Raw genomic sequence first — 17976 nt, forward strand, 5'->3', positions numbered from 1 at the left:
TTTTGGATTGTCAGGTAATGTTGCTTTTTTATATAAATAAACTCTGTAAAAAAAATGAAACAAAAAAAAACACAGCTTTATTATTTCATGAATATTTTGGTCTAAATATTTCCTCCAATACTGGTGAAACATATTTTAGACACATGTGCAAAACATCGGTGAACTTTACTTAAGTAATAGTAAAAATACCAAAGTGTAAAAATACTCTATTACGAGTAGATGTGCTGCTTTCAAAATATTACTCAAGTAGAAGTTCATAAAGCATTAGCATCAAGAAATACACGAAGTACCAAAAGGTAGGCTAGTTATTATTCAGAGTGGTGCAGTTCACATAAATGTATATAGGTGGATTCGAATCAGTGATTATTATTGTGTTAACTAACCCTATTTATAATTTGATTTACGCTGGAATTCAATTACTGCATTTTTTCTGCAAGGTAACTAGTACTTAGAGTTATCAGATAGTTTAGTAAGAAGTACCATTATTTCTTTCAAAATGTGCTGGAGTCAGAATATGAAGTAATTGAACTGAAGTAAGGGACTTGGGTAAATATACTTCTGTGCCTCTTTGCACACAGACTTCAGTTTACGCCCTCAAACAGTAAAACTACACATCCCAGCATCCAACGCCCCGACGTATGACGATTGGCCCTGCACGCGATTGGCCCTGCACGCGATTGGCCCTGCACGCGAGACTTACAAGACGTCACGAGTTACGTGAATGATCATGGGGAGTTGAGTGAGAGCAGCAGCACTTAGCTAGCTAACAACAACTGTTGCTAATGAAATAATTTAGCGACGGTTCGAGCGGGGAGCTATCGGAGGACACCATGGCCAACATCACCAAGAAAGTGTCATGGTCCAGCCGAGCCGACGAGTTGGGGGCCGCCGGGGAGGGGACTCCGCTGCTCAACGGCTCCGAGCAGTCCAGAGCCTTCAGAGAGGTACGGCTATTACAGTGGCTAACAGTTAGCATGCCAGCTGTTAGCTCTCTCTGCTGCAGGACAGAGAGTTTGTTGTGTTTTTAAAAGTTATGAAGTTGTGTTGAGTCGTGTTTGTGAGCACTGCCTGAGGCTTGAATATTTGGAATGAGTTTTAATGCACTGTCGCAAACGGACTGTTCATTTTTGGGGGTGTTTTTATGTGCTATGACATGTTTGTAGTTGGGTAGTAACACCAAGCTCCATTTAGGACGGAGTGTAATTAAAGTTGTGTAAATAAAACGACTCACATGATGCATGTAATTAGAGTCAGCTGTCTAGAAAGACTAGTGAAAATTCTTGATTGACTAGTCCTTAAGCTTTTCACAGGGAATACTCATTAGTTTATATAAAACTGGAAAAGATCACTTCCAGGGCACACATGTTTAATCTAAAAGGTCACTGTCAGTGTGTTGGAGGTCACAATAATACTAAAAGTGATATGAAGCGTTGAATGAATGATTGTTCTGCTAATATAGAAACACACTGGAAAATCCTACTTACCCTTTTTTTCCTCTGGTGCAGCGGCCAAAACCTTCCTTACACCCTGCACCACCAGGACCAAATGTTCAGAAAATAATAAGTAAAGAAAGGAGAGTCGCCAAACATCCATTTATTTGTGCAGTCTATAATTCAACGTTGGCGTTTGCTTTGAACATGGCTTCTTTTAAGTTAATATTTGAAAGGAGGTGCTTTTAATTTACACATATATTCACTTTCACTTGTGTCAAACTTGAATTCACTTGAAATTCCCTTAGCGGATTAATAAAGTTTATCTGATATTATCCTAAACAGCAGTAAAGTAATATTTCTTCGTGTGTAGGATTTTGTCAGGAGAGTGTTACGTCCATCTCACAATGTATCACAAATGTGGTGTTAGGTTCTTATATCTCTGGAGCCCTGTTGACTGATGTTTACCAGTCAGCCTGGAAATTGTCACACACAGCCACATATATGTTTCTGTTTTGCTGTCTGTGATTTCTGTAGCTGTCTGAAGGAGGCAATATATTTCAGATAGGCAGACTCAGCACGGTGGATTTGGAAGAGGAAGTAACATCAGATGAGGTAAAGTCTCAGCTCTGTCCCTGTCTGTCGCGCCTGTTTATCATCACTCCATCAATACCGTCATCAACCGCTTGTGTTCCAGACTCCAGAAAAGCAGTTAGTTAGTCCATTATTACACTAGGATGCAAATTATCTAGATCCAACTCAATTAGAGATGATCTGCCTTTGGTATGCTATGCACATTACACCTACAGTTAAACGGCATTCAGGGGGATTTAACAATTGATGTTATGGCTACGTTTAGGCCAATTGAGTTGGCAAGGCAAGTTTATTTGTATAGCACAGTCATACACAGAGTGTATAAAGTAAATAAAGAAATAAAGTAATATTGTTACAGTAACATGTTAAAAGCACCTAGTAAAATATAGATTTTAAACCGAATAAAAAAAAATTACTTTGAATTAAATTAGAAGAGAATGAGAGTCGATAAAACGCTTTCAGTGTTGAAAGCTAACAAAAAAAAAGTTTTTAGCTTGGACTTGAACATTGTCAGAGTTGAGGCTTGTGTAAGCAGAAGGTAAAGTGTCAGACAGTAATGTTTTTCATTTAAGGTTAAGTTACTTCTTGCTGGGTGACGCCTAATGTGGAAAACTGACACAGAGATGATCTGCTAATAGACCAAATCAGCCCAGATGACTCACCCAGTGTGCATGAAAGGCACGTGTTTGGAAACCGTCTGATGCTTTTCCACTGTGATGCATTGCAAATGTCTGTCTCTTTTGGCTGTGTCTGTTTGGCAACTGTTTGTTTTTAATAAACTCATTTATCCCCCACATTGTTCACAGGTTCAGTTTACAATAAGTAAAAATATGCATTGAATATGAAGGCTAAAGGTGTAATTGAGGTTGACTTAACTTTCACTAGAGTCAGTTTAAATAAGGTTAATAAGGCAGTTATAGTAAGCTCAGTCTGGCTGTGAGAAGCTCCTATAATGCTTTTTGTTCTGTTTATGTGAATGTCACTTATTTTCTTTGGCTGCTTTAGTTGCTGCTGATTGTGTGGCTGTGCAGTCGGCTTTGGCTGTGTGACACATGCGCACTTATTATTGCATGTGACCCACTGATTTGCACTAGTGTTTCCTTTAACACTAAATAGTCTGCACTAACATTGGAAAAAACAATTTCAATAAATTTCATTTGTTTCTGAGTTTTTAATAAATGTTCTGGAGGAAACACTTGGCCTTTTTTCACCGTCACTGCAAAAAAAAAAAGTCTGTCAAACCTTTCCCCTTAGCTTCCTGCCGGCCTTCATGATTTAAAGGGTCAGAGGTCGAAAGTCAGAGCTGGTGTGGTGATGATTTTTTTTTCTGTTGTCCCTTCAGGACTCTGTAAAAGGAAGGCCCAAAGAGATCCCTCACAATGAGAAGCTGCTGTCACTTAAATATGAGGTAAAACAACACACTCATAAAACAGATTGGATGATTCTGGAGTTTAAAAATTATTTTGAATTAGAGCCTGTGTGTACGTTTTAAAGTTTTCCTGCTTTAGCGACATTTCAATGGAATTTTAAAAAAGACATGGATGGATTTTTTAAAAAAAAGTATAGACAAAAAACTGTTTGTTATGGAAACAAAGAGGGCAGTAATTATTATAATCCGGCAACATTGTTAAAATCAGCTTTGTATTAACATGCTTTTGGTTGTCAATGGAGTTGCTGTTATTGATCCAATATAGTATCAGTTTATCATGAACTACCAATGCCTTTATCATTGTGTTAATGATTAATTGTATGTATTTATAATGTTGGTGTTATTCCAGAGTTTGGACTATGATAACATTGAGAACCAGTTATTTCTTGAGGAGGAGAGGAGGATGAGTCACATGGTGAGTAGAGTGAAAATCACCTATAATATGACTTAATTATTTACTAAATTACTACATTTATATATTTTTCTTCTTATCATGTGGTCTAATGTGTCCTCTTTCACTTCTCTCATCTTTTGGTTTCAGAGTTTCCGCTGCCTGGAGATCAGTCGCTGGGTGATCTGTGGCCTGATCGGGATTCTGACTGGCCTCATCGCCTGTTGTATAGACATCATTGTGGAGAAGCTGGCAGGGTTCAAATATCAAGTAGTCAAAGAAAGTATCCTGATGATATGTAGATAATACACATAATCACATCAGCATGTTGGTACCAGAGCCTTTAGGTTTACTTTATTTGTACCTGTAGTTAGAAGTAGGATAGAAAAGAGTCGTCCACCCTGACAGTAAACTAATACACAACAGGGTTCAAGTGCTCAGGTTTACACATATAAACTGACAGAAGTAAGTAAATGTGAAAACATTCTTCATTCATCATCTTTGCAGTATCTCTTCTTGACCTTTGAACCCTCACAGACATAGAAAAGTTTACAGAGGTGGGTGGCCTGTCTGTGTCACTCCTCCTCTGGGCTGTCCTCAATTCTGCCATTGTCATGTTGGGGGCCCTCATGGTTTCATTCATTGAGGTAAGACTGAAAGAAGAAATGGTTGAGGAACAAAATTCCTGTCTTGTTTCAGGTTTCTTCCTCTTTTGTGACCATATTCCTCAAGTGTGAGAGCAGCTTTTGAAGAAGTGCTTCATGAAAAATACTGTTCAACCAGTTAGATGCCACAATTCCCAGCCAAATTGACGTGGAAGTGATAACTGCACAGATTTGCCCCCAGGAATGTGCAATACTGAAAATATGTACAGATGAATGTGCTTCTCTATTCTTGCCATTCTGGTAAGCCGCAGTTTATTAGCTTGTGATCAGGAACAGCTGAGGTTTTGTTAGGTAACATTATTGTTTCCTCTTACCACACTCTTTCAGAAATGCTTCACTTGTGATTTTTCTCCTAATTTGCTGACAGCCTGTAATACCACTTTGTTCATTTTTCTAGTTTCATTATGAATAGAGATCCAAGCACTGTTCTCTGATCACAGCTTCAAATATTGCTGCTCTAATGATAAAACTCTTACATTTCACCCGGTCTCTTGCAGCCTGTAGCAGCAGGGAGTGGTATTCCTCAGATAAAATGTTACCTAAATGGAGTCAAGGTTCCCCGAGTGGTACGACTCAAGGTATGCACAAATCAGAAACACACATTAATGAACCACAGTTTGTTTAAATAGGAAGGACCTTTAAAGCCTCTTGTGTGTGTGTTTGTTCTCCACAGACACTGATGGTGAAAGTGTTTGGCGTTATCTGTTCAGTGGTTGGTGGTCTTGCTGTTGGAAAGGTAGAAATTATTTCTAAAACTTTCTTCAATGAAAATATGCAACACATTTGTCAGATCTGTATCATTCAGATTTAAGGTGAAGTGGTTGACATTGATCTCTGTTGGACTCATTTGAGATGATCATTTTAAATATATTTTTTAAATTTTTGCCAAGAATTTCCTTTGATCCCGGTCCTCTTGTTTACCCACAATCCCTCAGGAAGGACCCATGATTCACTCTGGTTCTGTTGTAGCTGCAGGGGTTTCCCAGGGCAGGAGCACTTCTTTAAAGAAAGACTTCAAGGTGAGTGTGTAGTGAGTTTTACCTGTGTGTGTGTGTAATTTGAGTTAATTTGTTATAAACACTAATTTTGTATTTCGTTCAATCTAAATATTAGTGCTAATTGGTCAGGCCGGTTTGTGTAGCACTGACACTTTTAAAGTGTTTATGTTTGGAGTGAGTAAAAATGCTTTATAATTGGAAAAAGTGTTGGTGTGTGTTTATAGATCTTTGAATACTTCCGGAGAGACACAGAAAAAAGAGACTTTGTTTCTGCTGGAGCTGCTGCTGGAGTTTCAGCTGCTTTTGGAGCACCCGTTGGTAAAAACACCACAACCCACAAAGCATAACGTGTAAACATTTGTGGATAGTTTAGCTTAGCTATAAGGCCAGCAGTATAACAGTAGGGCTGCATACCCACACTAGAGAAAAAGAAATGTGTGTCCCACTAAAGCACTTCTTCTTCAAGACAGACCTGTTGCAACTACTGTCACTGCTATTACAGTGAGTTTAAAATTGTAATTTAAGTTTGAGGAATACTGCAGAAAGCTGCCTTGTACACATGGAAACTATTTCTGTGCAGATTTTATCAGCAGCAGTGTGATCATTTCTGCAGAGTGCAGACTGTGTCTTGGTTATTTGTTGGCATCATGTGAGAGGTGTACTCACCATGAGCTTACATGAATGCAGTAAATCTTTGGATAACTATACTGATCTGAAGTGGATGCATGTGATGGTACAAGCTCTCATGTTAAAATCAGCACATCAGACAGGCTTCTTTGTTAAATGCTGCCTGGGTTTTTGACTGTACTTTTGTTTCTTTGGACAACAGGCGGCGTTCTGTTCTCTCTAGAGGAGGGCGCTTCTTTCTGGAACCAGATGCTGACATGGAGGATAGTAAGTTATGTTTCCTCCAAGCCCCCCTGTTATAAAACCCTAATTAAAGATCTGACAATGTTGTCAAGTAAAATCAAGAATATTATGCATTTTGTCAATGGTTTTATCATTCCCACATTTGTCCTTGATATTTACTTTGTTTACTCTTTTGTCTTCCTTGCTCCCTTTTCTCATCTGCAGTTCTTTGCCTCAATGATCTCCACTTTCACCCTGAACTTCTTCCTCAGTATCTACCACAATAATCCAGGAGACCTTTCCAACCCAGGTCTCATCAACTTTGGGCGTTTTGAAAACGATGTGAGAAATCTCGATATTCTGTGTTTTACTGGCTTTGTATTGTTGCCAGTGAATGTAAAAGATGACATGTGTTTTTGTCTTTTCTCAGAGTGTGGCTTATTACCTCTATGAAATTCCCTTGTTCATCGCTATGGGAGCTATAGGTAAAAACCTTCTGTGTGTGTACATCCTTACAGTGCTCCTCTTGAAAATAATTGAAATGAAAAGTTCTGTTGTGATGTGTTCGTGTGGCATTTGGTTTGCCACAGACTTCAACAAAAAAATTGCAAAAAGAGCTTTACATAACTCCAAGAACAGCATTTTGTGTTACTACATAGATGTTGATCAAACATAAGATCATGACCACTGACAGGTAAAGTGAATGACACTGATTATCTCGTCAAAATCTGACCTGGCAGTGTGTGGGATAATGGCGGCAGGCAAAGACGAGGGCAACCTATTGGAGGTTAAAGTTTTAAATTTGATTTAAATTAAATTTCGTTCATCATTTTTAGTCATTTTAGTTTGAAATTTGTAAAAAGTGGCTAAAAATGAGAAATACTGTATATTGGTCTCTATGAAGAGAAACATTCAGCAGCTCCAGTGGTGATATCACAACTAGAACTGATCTCTAACTCCTCACGGCCACAGTTTTCACTCCTTTTCCAGCTGTTTCTCACTGTATGGCAGACAGATGTGTGCTCAGACAGATGTGTGCTCTTCCTGACAGTAGAGCTACAGAAGCCAACAGATTCAGAGAAGATGCACAGTGAGCTGCAGAGTGAAACGAGCACAGACCAGCTGCTGCATTGACTCCTGTGTACACAGTGTTAGGCAGGTGCTCACAGTGTTCAGGCTGATCAGTGTTTACTGCCTGTATTTTATAGAACAAGGGAAATTTGAGTCTTCAGCAGCAGCCAGCATGCATTTTCAAACTTAAAAACCATAACGACCGTAACATTTCTTTTATCATCCTTTACTGGGCAGGTGGATTGCTTGGAGCTCTGTTCAACTATCTCAACTACTGGCTGACAATCTTCAGGATTAGGTAAGGTAAAACACAAATACAAAACACTTCCTTGTAGTGTAAAAAAAAAACACATGGCAACATTAAGGCTTTGGTGTTGTCAATAATAGGGTGGAGTCCAAAATGAGGAAGAAACTTAAAGCATTTTCTCACAATATTAACACCTTGTGACTGAATGTTTAAAAATAGTCATAGGTGAGAACAGGTACAATTATTGGGAGATCTTCTGGTAAAGGTATATGTGCTTCCTTGTCTGGCACTGGAGGTGCATAGTTTATAATAATTGAATGGTGTCTGATTTAACAGTGTTTTAAGTTTCTTCAGCTGTCCTTCAGCGTAAATATATGAATCACCAATAATAATAGCACAGCAGGCGGTAAAACAATACAAGTTAATAACAGAGAGCATAATCAAATATAGAAACATAGTGAAATATGTGTGTTATTATAAAAATAGATCAACAGAGGACTAAGAAAGAAAGGAAAAAGAAAAAGGGAGCAATTGTTCAAATAACAGGGAGGAAAATATTTCTTTATTTATATGCTGGGGACAGACAATATGTAATGTTTGTCAGATGAAAGAACTGTTGACATAATCGAAACCCTTGTCATTTCTTTACACAGAACTAGACCTAAACATACTGATGTTCATTGTATGTAAGCAACTACTGCAAGTTGTGTTGTAGCACATATACTAAGACATAAATCAGAAAAAGGATGAAGATAAACAGTTTATATTGAAAACACACTGAGTTTGCCCAGGGGCACCATAAGTTTGTGACACCTCAACACCTTTAGCCCTGTGAGGACAATAATCATGTCCTAATTCAGCAGCTGCAGGAATCAGACTGTGTACTTTACTCTTTATTAATTCATAAATGAATTAGATTTATTACCTGCCAGGGCTTTCCTGCTTCTACAAATACCCCATGTGTCATCTGGAGGATGAACTTTGTTTCACAGGTGGTAACAACAATTGCATTCCACTTGACATTTATAGCCACATTGCCAGAAGGCACAAAATGGCAGCTCTGACAGAGAAGCATTGTTTACCGCTGAGCTGCTTCGTAGAACTCAGAGCGGCCTCGTCATTTGGGTCCAGTATTTCTGGATAATTAAAAACGTCACATGTAGGATTTCAAAATGTTGGTTTAGTGTCATCTGATGTGTGCGTGTGTGTGTTAGGTACGTCCATCGTCCCTATCTGCAAGTGATGGAGGCCATGTTGGTTGCTGCAGTGACAGCGACGGTATCATTCACCATGATCTACTTCTCCACTGACTGTCAGCCTCTGGACCCAGAGCACAGTGAGGAGTACCCACTGCAGGTACATTAAGGCGACATGTTTCACTCTTATCAGCAGGCTGAAACGATCTCCTGTCAGCGTTTCTTGATTTAGACCATGCCAGGGACAGTCACAGTTACACGGTGTCACAAAACATACTGATCCACAACAACACCAAATATGATTAGCAGCCTTGTGTTGATCCTTATCTGTCCTAATGTCCTGTGTTTTAGAGACATATGTCAGCATGTACAAGCGTGCATGCTGCCCCCTCATCATTTTCTTTCTCTGGTTCTAGTTGTTCTGTGCAGATGGAGAGTATAACTCCATGGCAACAGCCTTCTTCAACACACCTGAGAGAAGTGTCCGCAGCCTCTTCCACAACCAGCCAGGTAAGGCTGAGAGGTTACAGCTGCTATGCACAAGCAGCTGCACTGGTCCTTTTCTTCATTCACTGTGTGTATGGGTCCATGTGGGAGGGAGAGTGATTGTAATGATTAAAGATGGAAACTTTCCTGTTTTTCTTTTTTTTCCCCACAGGAACCTACAATCCCTTGACGCTGGGCTTGTTCACTTTGACATATTTCTTCCTGGCCTGTTGGACCTACGGCCTGGCCGTGTCTGCTGGAGTCTTCATCCCGTCTCTGCTAATAGGAGCAGCCTGGGGTAGACTGTGTGGAATCCTGCTGGCCACCACGACTGACAACGGCTCGGTTAGTGTGTGTGTGTGTGTGTGTGTGTGTGCGTGCGTGTGCGTGCGTGTGCGTGCGTGTGCGTGTGTGTCTACAATACGGACAAGACTAATTTTGTTGAGTGTATGTCATGGTTTAAAATTAATTCATTAGAAGGTACAGCTCAGATTCGTACAGTATCTAATTGCCAAATTAAATAGAAAGCATTTCTTTGAGCTGCATTGTTTCTGTCTCACATCATTGTTGCTTCCTACACTTCAGACCACATTTCCCTAATTTCTGTGGGTTCATTTTGCTGTGGCAAAATCGGTACTTTCTCTGACCTCTGACCAGTGGTTGATATTTATTTGTGTGCATTACTTTTCTTGTTGGGTTTAATAGTTTGTTCTTTGTCTATAGAGACTCCCATTATTGTGAAACAGCAGTGCAGTCTTTTGTTTTATGCTGTAAAACTGCTGCTAATTGACTAATCTGATGATTACAACAGCTTCTGAGATTGATCATTTATCAGCATCGAAATGCTGAACAGTTTTAAACTTGATTTGAACAATTAAAACATCGTTAAACGCCTCAGCTACTTGATACCACAGCTCACCTGTTGTCACAGTGCTACATGTTTTGTTGACCTGCTCATGTTTTCCTTGACTTAATTGACACTGTGGAGCAGCTCATTTCACTGTTGCAGCTTTCACACAGTTTCCACAGCTGCTGCTTTTTGAAGAGCTGCCTGAAACACACTAGGATCTCACCACAATCAGCTTAACATATGCACTCTGTTACACACATTAGCACACAAAAAACACAAGTGATAAAAGACAGTTATCTCCTGTTTTTAATATGGAAATGGAAGCAGAAAGATTCAGTCCCATGAAGTGATTGGCTCAGCAGTGCCATTAGGAAAAAAAAACTATTTATTTGTTAATTTTATTTAAATCAAATCTGTTAACTATTTGATCCTATGTTTCCCCACTGACATGTTATGATTTTGAAGGTTCTTATAAAAATGCATGTGTTTCACTGCTGCTGTAGAATTTGTTGATTAAGAAAAACCTGAGTTAGAGAAATGAGGACTGCTCCGACATACTGTTGACTTTGACTGTGTGTTCTGTCAGATCTGGGCTGACCCTGGAAAATATGCCTTGATTGGAGCTGCAGCTCAGTTGGGTGAGTAACTTTAACACTCGTATAAAAAATTTTCCTTTTTCATCGACGTAAATAAACAGTGGATAGTATTTTTATGACCAGTGTACCTGACCACCAGTCTTTAAATACATAAATACTCAGAATAAATGTCAGACTGAGTTTTACAGTAACAGCATACTGTGCTCTCCAGGTGGCATTGTGAGGATGACTCTCAGCTTGACTGTCATCATGGTGGAGGCTACAGGAAACGTCACATATGGCCTTCCCATCATGCTCGTCCTCATGACTGCCAAGATCGTCGGGGACTACTTTGTAGAGGTGAGTTGGAAATGACACACACAGAGTAGCCATGTATTAAATCCATACTAACACACTAAGACTGATGTTTTGAAACGTATTCACACTAGAAAATGTCCACTCCGCTGTCAATATGGATCTGTAACAGTGTTTTGTGTGTGCTGTGATGGACACTTTTATCTCATAATATGAAGCACAAAGAAAATAGAGGAGCTACTTAACAGTTCCAGCTGTAGGTGTTGTGGTATACCTCCTGAGATATTTTGGACAACAGAAAGATTCATGTTAAATCTGATTAAAGACATTTTGGAGTTTGTCTAACCTGTTGGTTGTCGCTTCAGGGTTTGTATGACGTCCACATCAAGCTGCAGAGTGTTCCCTTCCTGCACTGGGAGGCTCCTGCCACCTCCCACTGGCTGACTGCCCGGTAAGCTCCTGTGTGATTTGTTAATGGCTAAGTGAGAGTCTCTCTGATTGGATGGCTCTCAACTCATATTTAAAGTGTTCAAGGCTGTGAGTTTTTCTCCTTCTGTCATTGTCACTTGTCTCCTTGTCACTTCTGCTCGTTTTGGTTTTTCCCATCCAGAGAGGTGATGAGTTCTCCAGTCACCTGTTTGAGCAGGATCGAAAAGGTGGGAACCATCGTGGACATCCTTAGCAACACATCTACCAATCACAACGGCTTTCCTGTTGTTGTGCAGGTTACCGGTAATGAAGAGGTACTACACAGTTCCTTGAGTTGTGGGTTTTTTTGCTTTGTTATGTTAAAAGAAAATGGTCATACGTGCCTGAATACCTGCTCACATCTACCCAAATGTATGAGCCAGTGTTGAACAATGATTTTTCAATGAATGTGAGGTAATTTCACAGTGTTTCTAATGGTAAAATTTAAATCATTAATATCACTAAGATGTTGAGCAGTTTGCAGCATATAATCACAATAAGTCCTGTGTAGTTAAAGAAATCCTAGTTTGATAATTCTGTACCAGACAGGAGTTTTGTTTAACAGCTCAGCTTCAGTGCAGACAGAAACTCTTCTTCTCTCCTGTTCAGCCTGCGAAGCTCTGCGGCCTCATCCTCCGCTCGCAGCTCATTGTCCTCCTCAAGCACAAGGTAACTTCAACAACAGAGAGCAGAAGTTGGCAATATTGTAACATAATTCATCACTGTGATGTTTTAAACAGAAACCATCACTATGTGTTCCTGCTCTGTGCTGGCAGGTGTTCGTGGAGTTGGCTCGGTCCCGGCTGACCCAGAGGAAGCTCCTGCTGAAGGACTTCAGGGACGCCTACCCCCGCTTCCCCCCGATCCAGAGCATCCACGTCTCGCAGGATGAGAGGGAGTGTATGATGGACCTTACCGAGTTCATGAATGCAACACCTTACACTGTCCCACAGGTAATACACACACACACACACACACAATGGAGTGCACTCCAGTAGCACAGCTGAGCTAAAAACCTTTCAGGTATAACAAATGAAAATGAAATCAAACGCTGCTGTTTGCAGGACACATCACTGCCCCGTGTGTTTAAGCTGTTCAGAGCGCTGGGACTCAGACACTTGGTGGTAGTGGATGATGAGAACAGGGTAAGAGTGTGTGTTTCTGTGTCTGTGTCTGTGCTGGTGTCATGTATTTTTTTACAAGCACCACTCATCTTTCTGTTGAAGAGTGACGTTCTAGTTGCTGAATGCTGCGATGGTGACGACAGTTCTTCTGACATCACGTTGTTGGTTTGTGACAGGTGATTGGACTGGTGACCAGAAAAGACTTGGCGAGATATCACATGGGCAAACATGGACTGGAGGAACTTCATCTGGCTCAGACCTAGTACACAACCGCACACACTCTCAAAACAAATCCATGAACTATGACCACCAGCTATGCAGCCCAAAAGGACGCCATCAGGGGCCAGGAGATCGCTTCTACTCTTTGATGCCAAATGGTCACCACGAGAACAGGCCTGGGTTATTAACGAAAGTCCCATTTAAATGTCTTAACTACTCTTGGTGTAAGCATCAGAAGAAATATGCACAAATTGAATTGTGTGTGAAATGATTTACTGTGAAAGGCGTTCTAGCAGTTTCTGCTGATGCACAGGGTTTTCTAACCTCTGTTTTTTTCGTTTGGCTCTGTGCAGTCCTTTCCTGTGGTCGTGCACTTTTACAGCCTCTCTGAGCTGGAAATTTTCTCTTTCGTATTATTCACACAAACACATCCGCACACGTCTGTCTGTCCTTAGTCCTTTTGTGCCTCCTCATCATCCATGGGAGCTGTTATATGTTAGTTTGCTCATGAAGTAATGTTGTGACAATGCAGTGATACATTATTAATAAGGTTAGAACATTGATTACATTTTGAAATGATTCAGATGGATGGATTCTTGCTTATGTGTTGCTGTTGAAGGGAACAAGACATTTCAGTGTCTTTGAAAACCTGATTTTTGGAGCTGAAAAATCAACAAATTGATCATTTAAGATTTCAGTTAAAAAAAAAAATGTAGTTTTCGAATTATGTGTAGTTTTGCACTGAAGAATGCTGTTATTTATTATTGAAGGTGAAAACCTGTTTTAATTTAAATCTGGCTCTGCCAAGCATTATTTGGGTTTTACACCCTCCATGAGGTTTTGAGGAGAAGAGAGGAGAATTTAATGGCCGCCTGAATGTTTGACTCTCATCTCTTTTGGCTGCAAGATGCAGATGAAGGTACAATATTGAGAGACAGGTCTGTTATTACATGACGATACAACTGCTTCTTTCTCTTTACTGAGCATATGTTGTATATTTGTACTATTGTCAGTATGAATATGGATTTTATCTCTACCAAATGCATGCACTTTCACCTACAGTGCTACTTTCAAAAAGTCTCCTTTGGTGAGAAATACCCACAAGTGTCCCACAAAAAGCTCCGAATGTAAAGCTCTGTTTACCACACGTCTGCTGTCAGTTCATTCATCCGTTACTGGTCAGGAACCCACAAGACACCAAATCCTCAGATTTATAATTATTTTATTTAGATCATTTGTAAAGTTAATATTGTTTCATAAGTGTTACATGATTTTTTTTTTTTGTTTTGTTTTTACACATTGATTTTGTGTCCTACAGTATGTGATCTTTGTTTTGTTGCACACTTCTAGTTATTAAAAAATTAACTATGCTCTATTTTATATTCACTGGATAAGCCTTTGTGAAGTAATAAAGTCAAAACATATCTATTATTATTATTAATTTATTTTCTGTAGATGACATTTGCAAAAGTGTGATCTCTTTATTAAATTGGTTTTAGGCCTTATTGTTTATGTGATGTTAATACTTATATTTTAAATTGACTTGGCAGAATCAGAACGTCAGGTGGAAAACTGACCTCAGAGACTGACTTTATCGTCTTTAGAGGATTTTCAAACGTGACTTTTTAGTGGCAGCACAGACACATTTAAAGTGAAAAGATATTTGTCAGTAGACTAGATTAGATTCTGAGAGTTATGCAGCAGACACTGCAGAGGAAATAACACAATGTAATCATACAAGCACTAGCAGTCCACAGGGAAATAAATAGTAAACAATGTGTGGTAGGTTGTACTGATAATACAGACCATTGGATCCGCCAATTCATTTACTATGTGAAGAAATACCCTTGTGGATGAAATAGATTTTATAATTCTCTAATCACAGGGTTGTTGATTTGTTCCCCAGTACAGTGAGTGTGTGTGTTTGTCTGTGTGTGTTTGTGTGTCTGTGTGTGTGCGTGAATGAAATGCGGGCAAAAAATTGTTGAGCCCTTTGTTAGTTGGTGTAGAGAAGCACAGTTTGTAGCTTCCTTGTGCTGCACGGACCCAGAATCATCTAGAGGAAAAAAGTAAATGTACATAATCACGAGCATCACCAATACACACACACACACACACTTACCAAACCCATGTAGCTGTTCTCTCAGTCTCCACTAGATGTCATATAAAGGCACAAAAACACTGCTCTAGGGAGATCTGTCCATACATGGCAAATTAAATGCCTTGATCACATGTTGGATTGTTGCTGCAGGTCATGTTTGCACTGCCTGCACAAACAGACCTGATGTGCCAGTTTTGTTCAAATGCTAAACATTAGCAGGAGTCATTGTTAGACATGGGCATGACCCAAATAATGAGAAATTATATAAACTTTACCCCAAAATTGTTTAATAAAATGCTGCAGCCTCTCAACGCGTATTTGCATAAAATATTGGCATTTTCAGCTACACTAGTCACATGACCATTACTGGGAATATCTGTGCTCTGCAGAGGGTGGACCTGCCCTGATGCTTTGCTGTAGTGACACCTTAAAGTGAAATACCTCAATAATGTTTGGATGAATTGCCAAGTAGTTTGTTATACACATTCAATTCTTTTTATACAAATTGACTTGGTCTTCTCTGAATTACTCCTCATCTTAGATGGCACCTTCCAGCTTCTGATTGACTGAACACACCTGATCCAGGTACTCTGGCAGGTGCTGGGACCAGGGAAAGCAAGTGAGGGAATAGTTGGAGAAACACAGGTGTTATCAGTAACATTAACTAACTGGAGTAGCCTAGTAGAAAGTCCCAGTCACTGGTGATCCAGCAGTGAAAATACCAGGGTCATGAAACTGAATCAGCTAAATGTGAGTCAGGTATTGTCATTATTATTTACACCGTGAACCAAATCAAGAATCCTTTCCTCATTTTGCAGCAGGGAAATCAAACTAGAAGTGTGGTCAGTGGCGTGTGTGTGTGTGTGTGTGTGTGTGTGTGGGAGTGGGGGGGGATCAAATGTTTAGCATTTGAACAAAACTGTCCACTCTCTGGGGATCAGTGTCGCTTTTCTGTTTGTCAGATGAGCTGCGAGACAAGACCTGCTGCCTGCACAGCTTCTGTTTCTCACAATCCTCTGAAAAGGTAAATGCATTTTCAATATGAATAGATTTCCAAACTATAAAACCAAAGAACAAGCAGAATGTTAGACCCATGACTGGAGGTTCTTAGTAGAAAAAGTTGAGAAAAAGTTTTTAGTTTGGACTAGTAATAATTCTAAAACTGAATTATTACTTTTAAAAGCACTTTCTTAATTATTTCTGATTATTGCTGTGTGTTTTCATCCAGGACACGACAGCTCTTTCCTGTCTGTTCCTGTTTCACATGTTTTCTGTCTATTATTATCTGTTATTGCTAATTGTTGGAGTTAAGTATGAGCCTTTACATGTGTTGACACAACATACATGAAGTACTGCATGTAATACAGTAAGCATATCCAAGAGCTGAGATAACTACTTCTCTATGTGAAAACTAAAACTATGCTGCACTGATGTGTGTGTGTGTGTGTGTGTGTTATGTAGCATGTATGTAGCTGCAGCATGTGATCACGACACGTCGTGCAGTCTGGTGTTTATTGGTGACTTTGACATATTATTCACTTATCATCTGACACAGAAAGACAAAGTCATCCCTTCACCTGACAAACTTGATTACCGCCCTGATTTCCTCCACATTTATTCAGTCATCGCCAGACAGACACCTTTGTATTTATTCATTTGTCGTTGCCCAGCGACTCCCTTTACCACACTGAGCATTATTCATTCCCTCAGAGAATTAGCATCGGCGTTATTCAGTCACTCACACTCTGACTAAATCAGGCGGTTATGGATGAATGTGCTCCAAATGAGTCTGGATTATTCTTTTCACACTAAGCAGAGATAAATGCTCCCCACCCAGTTCGCTGTCAGAAAACCATTTAGACACTGCTTATACACGCACCCCAAGTGTATAGTTTGCATACTGTATCTGTGTGTGGGTGAGAGAGAGAGAAAGCAATTACCACAGCTCATGTACCCACAGCTTAATGGAATAACTTGCTGAATCAATGCAGATTACACTTGCAAATCCATGTGATATCAGTCGGTGAATTTAATTTGAGGTGTGGTAGTGTATGATAATTGTTTTTTCTTGGTTGTCAGCAGCACCAGTGTCATTATCGAGATGATAGTTTTTCTTTTGAATAACTTTTGACTGTAATTTTATAAACGGCATGAAAGCGAATTATGACTCTCTGCTTTCCCAGTGCCCAGGAAGTATCCTGCAGTTTTCACTTCCACAGTCAGATCTGGTGTAACCTTATTTAACCAGGGAAGGTGGTGTAGCTTTCACTTATTTATTAAACTCACTTTCATGTCTGACAAACTTGTCAAGTCTGATCACCTAAACAGAAGCAACGTAAGAGATGAAGACTGATACCAGTCATGTCCAAGCACTAAATCTAAAGCTACTGCCAGAGCCACTTAGCATAGCTTAGCATAAGGACTGGAAATATGTTATAACGTCTTCTATTCTGTTTGTTTAATCCATACAGTCAAAGTGTAACAACAACCAGGTGGGTTGTTGTGGATTTACAGCTACTATAGCTGTTGTCAAACCAGATTTATTGGCAAGGAGCATCTGCTTTCTGAAGTAAGGTCATTGTTAGGCTTGGTCTCATGACTGCAACACGAGTCCTGCCCATTAGACTGCAGGTAAAACCATGACTTGTTGTTTTTACACTTTATTGTATGAATTAGGCTGAAATCACAGATACGGGCCTTTTGTGGAAAAACAGGGGGGAGCATTGTTGGGGGGTGTTTGTTTTACATCAGCAGCCTGACAGTAAAATATGACATTCAGTCGGAGGAGCAGATTTATGTGTTTAAATGTATTTAGATGCCAAAACACAGCACAGTGGTTTGTGCGACTCAGAGACTGGATTTTACAACTGACTACTGACTAACGTATTTTCTGCACAACCCCTGTCCCCACACCTCCCACCTTCAAATGAATAGAAAAGCGTGATCAGTGACCTATGGAGAAGCTGTT

The 17976-nt window shown here is 39.8% G+C and overlaps 1 protein-coding gene across 3 annotated transcripts; it reads left to right on the forward strand.

Annotated features, from left to right (window-relative positions):
• Positions 1-689: 689 nt before the first annotated feature.
• On the forward strand, positions 690-12971 carry clcn7 (chloride channel 7). 3 transcript variants are annotated; one of them, XM_026324124.2, is made up of 25 exons: positions 690-944; positions 1968-2045; positions 3367-3432; positions 3803-3868; positions 3995-4127; positions 4382-4491; positions 5007-5087; positions 5183-5245; positions 5445-5528; positions 5732-5825; positions 6337-6401; positions 6582-6698; positions 6787-6841; positions 7665-7725; positions 8889-9030; positions 9287-9380; positions 9529-9701; positions 10793-10844; positions 11014-11141; positions 11462-11547; positions 11707-11839; positions 12174-12233; positions 12341-12517; positions 12629-12709; positions 12865-12971. In XM_026324124.2, exons 1-25 carry the CDS (start codon positions 831-833, stop codon positions 12949-12951), a joined length of 2400 nt encoding a protein of 799 aa, XP_026179909.1. In that variant the 5' UTR covers positions 690-830; the 3' UTR covers positions 12952-12971. The 3 variants fall into 3 exon arrangements, with proteins under 3 accessions (XP_026179909.1, XP_026179910.1, XP_026179911.1); XM_026324125.2 differs by having other exon boundaries at positions 1995-2045; XM_026324126.2 differs by lacking the exon at positions 1968-2045.
• The last annotated feature ends 5005 nt before the right edge of the window (positions 12972-17976 follow it).

The sequence above is a fragment of the Mastacembelus armatus genome, chromosome 8 (genome assembly GCF_900324485.2).
Source record: "Mastacembelus armatus chromosome 8, fMasArm1.2, whole genome shotgun sequence".
Lineage (NCBI taxonomy): Eukaryota > Metazoa > Chordata > Actinopteri > Synbranchiformes > Mastacembelidae > Mastacembelus > Mastacembelus armatus.

Coding starts and splice junctions, on each gene's coding strand:
- clcn7 (XM_026324124.2), top strand. CDS start 831: ATGGCCAACATCACCAAGAAAGTGTCATGGTCCAGCCGAGCCGACGAG. Junction 4,492..5,006: donor TCATGGTTTCATTCATTGAG/GTAAGACTGAAA, acceptor GGTCTCTTGCAG/CCTGTAGCAGCAGGGAGTGG. Junction 6,699..6,786: donor TTGGGCGTTTTGAAAACGAT/GTGAGAAATCTC, acceptor GTCTTTTCTCAG/AGTGTGGCTTATTACCTCTA.